A 9,097-nucleotide genomic window follows, 5' to 3' on the forward strand; every position below is an offset into this window, starting at 1 on the left:
GAACAGGACGAAGCGTTGAGTTCATCACCATCAGCTCACAGCTGCACGGAGCCCGGTGGTTCCGTTTCTTCTCCTTCATCCAACATCGAGCCTTACGCGTTTCAAGCATCTTTGGGAGAAACTGCTGACACGTTTCCTCACCTCTCGGTGTCCTTGTTGGAGATTCTATCCTCTTGTATTCTGCTGCCTCTGTTTTTGGAAATGGTTGGATGCGCAAAACCCCTTCGTGACTCGTGCGTAAAAGGCGCGCAGCTCGCCCGTGTGCGCTGCATCGGTGGAAGCGAGGTAAGTTTTCAGAGGCACCGATGAGCTCCAGTCGGACGCAGACTTTGGCACCTGAGGACACCTGTTAATCTGTCACTTTCAGGGAGGACTGGTCCCTGGTGCGTCTCTTGTGCGTCTTCAGATTCCCCGCTCCTGCTGTGATTACACCTCAGAAACTATGTTTTTATGCAACACTAGTGCCATCAAGGACTGGAGCTATTTTCTGTCTCAGATTTTGCCTCTGATGAATAAAACAACGGGCTTAGTCAGCGTCGACAAAGCGGAGGCTGTGGCGACCACCACGGTGGCCGCGCTGCAGCCGGACGGCGCCGTGAGCGCCAGCAACCCGCCGCTCAGCTCCAACCACACCTCGGGCATGGAGCACGTCTTCCAGTACTCTTACTCGGAGAGCGACCTGCTGTACACCGACTACCGGACACCGGGCAGAGACTCCATCCCGCTGCCCAAAGCGGTTCTCTACCTGGTGATGGCCGCGCTGGTGGTGGTGGCGGTGGCGTACGCGATAGTTGGACACCTGGTGAAAGATGTGGTCAATGACTTTGTCGTTGGTACGTGACCCCTGTGTGTGTGTGTGTGTGTGTGTGTGTGTGTGTGTGTGTGTTAAGGCTATATCTCAAATCTTTTGGATGAATGTGACCTCATCCTCATTTTGCATCTGGACCCTGACACACACCTCTCTCACCTTTGACAGCCTCTAGTCTCAGAGAAACAGAATCCAGGTCTTAATTAACGGAAAGACAAAGAGAATTGTGGGAACAGCCTCGATATCAATTGAATATGTTGAAGAAACCAACGGAGCTCAGTGGTTCTGATGCAGATGTGGAGGAGCTGTGCTCAGCCGGTGACCTTGTGAGGAGACGTCCTGACAAACATCAGTAAATGTTGTGAGACGAGGTTCTGTTCCTCTGTTTGAGGAGCTTCCTGTGAGGGATGCGTGATGAATGAATGAATGAAACATTCAGTCTATATTTAGGACACAGTTTGGTCTCATACCTGCCGACTTGACCTGATTGTTGGTTTCTTACATCAGGTGGTTTTCAAAGATTTCCCTCGGTAACGTTTCCGCAGGTTCAGATCAGGACAGAGTGGAAACGAGCTGCTCTGATGCTCCAGGAGGTTTTTGTTCAATGTCCTTCAACACAGTTTTGGTCGCAATTTAACACGTTTTGAGATTGCAGCAACAATTTGGGGAAATATTTTCTGATTTGTAGGAACAATAACAAAGAAAATGAAATCATAAACCATGAAGATACTTATGTCCTCCTCCTCCACCAGCAGTAATTGAAAGTCACTCATTGTGCAGATCTACAGTGTCTGAGCTTTAGACAGAATAGAAACTTGTGCTCTGTCTCAAACATGCCCTTGTTCTCTGCACACAGGTGGAGGCAGGTCCATTGTTGCTGAAGGTGACGGCAGAGAAACCAACGAACCAGGTAAAAAAAAAAACAGGTGATCGTGTGCAGCACTGAGCCCTTTGCTCCTGTGTTCAGCTGTGAGAGGTTAGCTGTCCGTCTCCCTTCACCTCACCCGACCCTGCCACCTTCATATGAACATACACAGTACACACATACACAGTACACACTACACAGTGCACACTACACAGTGCACACTACACAGTACACACTACACACTACACAGTACACATACACAGTACACACTACACAGTGCACACTACACAGTGCACACTACACAGTACACACTACACACTACACAGTGCACACTACACAGTGCATACTACACAGTGCACGTTGGTTAGTATTTATTCTACTAAAACGTAAACAAATTACATTAACATTAATATTTTTCTAAAGTTTAGCGTTTTGTCGTGTCATGTTATTAGCTCGATGTGAACAAGTGCTCAGTCATCGTGGCTCGTGTATGAGGAACAGACTGCAGCTCCTGAATGAGATTTGACCAGAGGACTGGTCACGCAGCAGCTCTGTGGATCGGAGGAATCACTCTCACCTCTGTCGGCCTTAATCTCAGCCCCTCGTCTGACAGAACCATGATTGATGTGTCCCAGTTCAAAAAGGCCTCCGCCACACGTGACGCAGCCGCTGTGCGACACACATACACCTCCCCCTGAAACAATTTAATGGTGCTATGCCTCTAATGGAATTACAGAGGCTGAATCCATCATAACTTTCTGTCAGATGAAGTCCGCAGCCTTTATCTGTGCATGTTCTGAAAACTTTATACCTCTACTCACTCAGGGCTGCGTCTGTGGTCTTTATTTAAAGGGAGAGAATAAGTTTGTACCTTAGATTAGTATTTGTTCCAGAGGAGGAAAGAAGGGAAGACCAGTTTGTAGTGTCCTCTTGTCCACTGACCTCCACATTCATCCCTCTCTCTCTCTCTCTCTGTCTCTCCTCAGATTGGGTGTTTGGGTCTCGTCGGGCTACAAACCACAACAAGACGGAGATCAACTGCGTCGCCAGCAGCATGAACGAGATGAGGGAGTTGGGCGAGCGGCCGCCGCTGGTGGAGTTGAGCCACATATCCCTGAACCACACTAACTGCCTGAGCTCCAGCCGACACACGGAGGAGACGGTGGTCACCATAGACGAGACGTTACCGCAGCGACCCCCGGACACTCGTTCAGGGACCTAACCCTGACCCTCTGACTTTTGCCTGAGAGAAAAACAACGCAGCGCATTTGCTTTGGATTTGTTGTTGGAGTGGAATCACAAGTGCGTCATGAATCAAAGTCTGTCCGCTGTTTCATCACCTGCAGGTGTCGAGGCCTCAAGGGACGTTGAACTGTGAAGCTGCTGGAACTTTGGAGGCTTCAGCTGCAGGAGTTTGGACTCGATGACTGTGGAGGAAAGCTGCAGCTTTTATTGGACAAACGGTTTGAGGAAAAACTATGTTCTTGTCCTCATCGCAGTATTTTCACAGCTTTAACGTGAACATACTCAGTTCACTGCATCCACCCCCACATGATGACGCTACACGTGCAATCAGTGTTGGGTCAGATTACATTGAGATGAATGACTGAATGCAAATTATAAGGCAATGTTTGTTATAACTAATGTAATCCATTATGATTACAAATAATATGATCTGATTACTTCTGAATCAAATACTGGAAAAAATGCACCTTTAAGAAAATGGAAAATTCACAAATGTCCACAGATATTCTCTTGAAACTTCTCAAAACGTTTTCAGTGCAATAAAATGCATTTTGCATGTTTAGCATTTATATGTTGGCTAACGAGCTAAACTTCCAGCTGTGGCAGATGCTGAACTGGTTTCTACTAAATTCAAGCTAAAGTAGAAAAAATAAAACCCATCCCACATTTCGTTTTGTGCAACATTAACTCGTCAACTGTGAAGGAAACTTTTTTCTGTTTCTTCAGATTTGACGTTAACTTCTTTGCAGATGAAAACTTCATTTATGTCTCAAACAAGCGGCTCTGGTACAAACTTGTGTTGCAAACTTTTTAAGTCAGAACATGTTTACAGGAATGGAGTCGTGAACCTTTAATCGGCCACAAGGTGGAGCACTTGTCTGAGAGACGTGATGGAAACGTTTCATATTTTAATTACATCAGTAAAAAGTAATCATGTAATCCTCGACAATGTAACTGTAATTTAATAATTTATTTTTACTCTATAATCTGGACTATAGCTGATTATTTTCATAACCTGACGAGGTAATCAACTCATTCGTTACTACCTAACCCAGTAAACAGTACACGTGGGTCAGTGTTTATTGTGATACTGCTGATACAAACACTTCACGTCAGTAAAATAACATCAACAACCTTTTATTTATTATTTTATCATTTTGTTTGATGTTGCGACACAATATTATACTAAAACACATCAAATGACACAGGAAGTATAAACACTGTCAACTTATGAGGTCACAAAACTTGGTGGCAAATAAATTCACGTTAATAAATCAAACCGAAGCGTTTTGTAGTTTCATGTTAGGAGCTTGATGTGAACATTAAAGCTCCACTCTCACCTGAGTGCAGAGGTTCAGCATGAAAAGCCATCGGTGGTGTAATCTCAGTTGTTAAAGGTTTGTGATTTCTATGATATCCACGACTCTGGTGAAATATCTGAACATCACCTCTGAAGATTCAGTGTTGATTTAACACGAATGAGCTTTTTGTCAAAGCCTTTGTTTACCTGTGTTACCTCAAAGGGCTACGTGCTGCGGACCAGTCTGTGCACACTGCGTCATCATTCTCACAGCTACTGGAAACTGTGCATTCATGCAGGAGGACGAGTTGAAGTGTTTTTTCATCAAACTGATGCCGTCAATCACTTCCCTTCTAATAAACAGTCATGAGAAAAACTATTAATTCCTCGTTTGTTATTTTCATGTACGTCAGTAACTTACCTCTGTGTATCTGCACGTTTTCTTTCACCCAGACGCAGTTCGACTCTTAATAGTTCCTGTTCTGTGAAGTACCGATATTCAAGCTCAACTAATTGAGATTGAGCGTCAGCTGTCAATCGTGACGTCTCAGCCAGTTTTCATATCATCGAATAACTTAAACCAAACTTATCAGAAACACGAACAAACATCAGTGTGATGAGAACTTCTGACAGTGACACTTTTAGGAGGTGTCATGGAGTCAGAGTCGATGGTTTTGGCCTTTTCATTTCTATGAAAATAAAATAAATATGTTCAGTCTTATTCCCTCAAACTAAAACAAATGGTAAAAAGTTTGAACATACACTAAATCATGTGGTTTATTTAGACTCATTCAACTTTTCTGACTAGTTTTCTTCACCTCTATTAAAATTCACAGGAACAGTGAAGGTCAGTGCGGAACAGCAGAATACAAATGTTGTTCCAGTGGTGACCTCCTGAGGCAGTGAAGCATTAACATGACATTTCCCGACGCCACACACCCGAGGAGAAACACTGACCCACGGCTTCAAAGTTTTATTATGAAACCCACAAAACCCAGAGATGGACCTGGTGGAACGTGACCTTGAGGATTCCTGCTGCAGTGAGTGTGTGTTTTTCACCCCCCCCCCTCTGCAACCTCACAGTCTCAGAGGTTCTTCAACACCGAGACCCACTGCTGTGAAGATGCAGAGGAAATACTAATGAGCCACCAACACGGCTCACGGGTTCAATACCGTGGAAGTGGAGGGAGGACGTCTGTGACATTACAGCAGCAGAACATGTTGATGGAAGTCTTTTCCTCCACGTCGTAAAGACGGACGACATGTCTCCTCTTCCTCCCTCTATCCAGAAATGAAGCCAAAATATCCCGGATGCAACATTTTCAGTCGTCCTGTCTTCTGAGGACAAACTCCAGCATGTTGCCCACGCTGCCGAGCGGAGCTGTTGCCTGTCAGCCGACCCTCCCGTTAAAAAGGTGCATGACACAGGGGCTAATGAACAGGCCGCGAGGATTGCCGGGGACATGCCCAACCCGGTAACCATCTGTTCCAAAGTCCCTCCTCAGGCTCGCTCGATGAGACCTGTCACCCCGGCAGCATCGTCTCACGGGCTGAGTCCTTACTTGCTGTCTTCGGCCTCCGTGGCCTCCACACAGGCCCTCAGCATCCAGCAGATACTTTGGGGCTTTGTCTCAGCTGAAGGGCCTTAATTGCCCACCAACCCCAGCTTCGATGGCTACAACCACATTAATGAATATTAATCACGTCTGGAGAACGTCTGTCCCTTTTCATAACGTCCTATTTTTCTTATCAACTATCTAAACTAAATCAAATGTGTCCGTGCTCATTCTCTCCTCATTTTCTGTACTTTGTGATTAATTCGATCAACAAATGATCCAGAAAACCGAAGCTTTTCTCCTGTTCAGCCTCGTGAAATGTTCATTGTTGCTGTGTGACTGTCGGGGAGACATTTCTCACAGTGACAGCAGAGAGAGAGAGAGAGAGAGAGAGAGAGAGAGAGAGCAAAGCACACAAGGTGATGGATGGTTTGAAAATGTCACTCGGCCTCGTACACCAGCGGAGCTCCGTGTTAATGCGAGCAGCCAGAGAGAAAAGTTTGATGGTGCAAACTCTCCCGGTTCAAACGATGGAGGCATCGTAACCTTGTGTTGATTCTCAGTAAACTTTACATCAATGAACATGAAGCATTTTCATTCACATCCAGTAAATCTGACTTTCGCTTTAGCCGCTGCAGATTAAGACTCTGACCTCCAGAGGAAACAACCTGAGGATTAAAGTTTGGTTCTGCTGAGTTTCAGAGGAGGAGGCAATATAAATCTTTACTAATTCTGTTTGTTATATTCATTAAATCATAATTTCTTAGACAATCTTCATAGAAAAGTGTTTAATGATCCAAACTGTGTAGTAACTGTAAGTTATATTGTAAATGACAGTCGGAATGTCAAAGCCCTATGAGACTAATTGTGATTTGTGAATATCTGCTGTACAAGTGAGATTAGATTGAAAGACGGAGAGATGTTTATCTCAGTGTAGAAGGTCAGTGTGATATTCACTGTGTGATAGTGCCCTGAAGTGGCCAAACAGCAGAACAACGGCAGAGACCGTCTGATATTCAAAGAGTTCATTTGATTTTCAGAAATTTCTAGTTTTCCGTTGCAAATTGATTTCTGTGTCAATACACCGACCCACAACGTACACCAGTAATTTCACTGCCTTGTTTCACATGTTTTATCGAGAGACAAGTAAAAGTCCAGCACTGGAAATGTTACAAAAGCAAGTGCTGCTGTCGTCTTGCATTAATGTTCTCTCTACCTCTTCTCTTTCAAGTTTCTCTTCATCTTAAGCTCCCCGGAATCAACCCAAGTCTACCCACTGCTAATTAATCTCCCCACACAGGATCTCCGTCCTGACATAATCCCTGTAGGTGAGTGGTCTTTCTCCTCCGAGCTGAGCGGCTGCCTGCAGGACACAGTCACAGATACACACAGATATAATTAACGGGCTGGACGGGGACAGGAGGAGCTGCCATATGGACATGTGGTCTGACAAATTGAGAGGCAGCGATGGGGACGAGAACCAACCTCTGTTTGAAAGCAACAAAACAGCGAGGAGGTCGGGTCATTTCATTATGTCCTCACCATCCTGGAACAATGTGCTTCTGTCCACTGTCGTGGAACCAAGATAAATTGGATCAGGATGAATTAGTTTAGATGAGGATGCTGCGAACGTCTGGTAAAAAAAACCAAAGTGCTGAGACAGTGAAGAAGTGAGGCCGAGTCTTGCTGAGCAAAATGATGCAAATGGTGACATCGTAAAGGAAACAGAGAAGAATGATGATGACGTTCATCTCGACAGACAGTCGGGACCTTAGAGAGACGCCAGGCCGCCGTGAGGCCAACGAGTTTGTTTTTATGACAAAGTTGTTGATCAAGCACTGTGTACACTTTTAAACTTCTCAGATAATTCATTATAGATAGGCCAGGACACAAACAGAGAGAATAGTAAAGCATTTTATATATATATATATATATATATATATATATATATTTTTTTTTTTTGTGACTCTGTACTGAACTCTGTACATACTGTATACCGCCACACAATGCTACAATCAGTATTTTGTTATATATTATAATATACCAATTGCAGGAGCCATTTTTTTTTTGAGAATTTATACTTTTACTTACTCAAAGTGTAATTTAGTGATAGTACTACTGACTTTTTGATTTTGTTTAAAGAATTTCTACTACAGTATTTTTATATCAAGACATTTTACATTTCATTGTTAATGAAATGTAAAATGTTTTAATAAAGTTATTTTTGAAGAAATTCCAATAAGTGCTTTTTACGATTTTTCAATTATTATTATTATTAGTGGTGGTAGTATTAGTATTATTACTGTTATTTTTATATTATTATTATTATAAGTATTACTATTGTTATTATTAGTAGTGGTAGTATTAGTATTATTACTGTTATTTTTATATTATTATTATTATAAGTATTACTATTGTTATTATTAGTAGTGGTAGTATTAGTATTATTACTGTTATTTTTATATTATTATTATTAGTAGTAGTATTACTATTGTTATTATTAGTAGTGGTAGTATTAGTATTATTACTGTTATTTGTATATTATTATTAGTAGTAGTAGTATTACTATTGTTATTATTAGTAGTGGTAGCATTAGTATTATTACTGTTATTTTTATATTATTATTATTAGTAGTAGTATTACTATTGTTATTATTAATAGTGGTAGTATTAGTATTATTACTGTTATGTTTATATTATTATTATTAGTAGTAGTATTACTATTGTTATTATTAGTAGTGGTAGTATTAGTATTATTACTGTTATTTGTATATTATTATTATTAGTAGTATTACTATTGTTATTATTAGTAGTGGTAGTATTAGTATTATTACTGTTATTTGTATATTATTATTAGTAGTAGTATTACTATTGTTATTATTAGTAGTGGTAGTATTAGTATTATTACTGTTATTTTTATATTTTTATTAGTAGTAGTAGTAGTAGTATTACTATTGTTATTATTAGTAGTGGTAGTATGAGTATAAGTAATTGTAATAATATTTTTAGTAGTATTAGTACAAGTAGTAATATATCCAGTGTTGTAGTTTTTAACGTAATTTGCGTAAAGTACGTTATAATTCGTATTCGTCCACTCACGAGCCACGACCCTGACGTCGTCATAGCAACAACCCGCTGAGTGGGGGGGGGGGGGGGGGACGCCTTGAGCGCCTCCTCATTGGTCGGCTTCGTCCGTCGCTCGGCCCCTAATCCTCCCTCTGATTCGTCCATTCTACTGTCGCTCTGAAACACTGACACGTGATTGGCTGGGGTCAACTCCAGTGACCCGCCTCAGCGAATAAGCTTCAGCTGCTGCAGAGACGA

General features: G+C 42.1%; 1 protein-coding gene across 1 annotated transcript; it reads left to right on the forward strand.

Annotated features, from left to right (window-relative positions):
• Positions 1-291: 291 nt before the first annotated feature.
• Positions 292-3,022, forward strand: LOC138407289 (uncharacterized). Its single transcript, XM_069522735.1, has 3 exons — positions 292-833; positions 1,665-1,718; positions 2,660-3,022. The coding sequence occupies exons 1-3, from the start codon at positions 443-445 to the stop codon at positions 2,893-2,895; spliced, it is 681 nt and encodes a 226-aa protein (XP_069378836.1). The 5' UTR covers positions 292-442; the 3' UTR covers positions 2,896-3,022.
• Positions 3,023-9,097: the final 6,075 nt, after the last annotated feature.

The sequence above is a fragment of the Paralichthys olivaceus genome, chromosome 3, assembly GCF_024713975.1.
Source record: "Paralichthys olivaceus isolate ysfri-2021 chromosome 3, ASM2471397v2, whole genome shotgun sequence".
In the NCBI taxonomy this organism is placed as follows: domain Eukaryota; kingdom Metazoa; phylum Chordata; class Actinopteri; order Pleuronectiformes; family Paralichthyidae; genus Paralichthys; species Paralichthys olivaceus.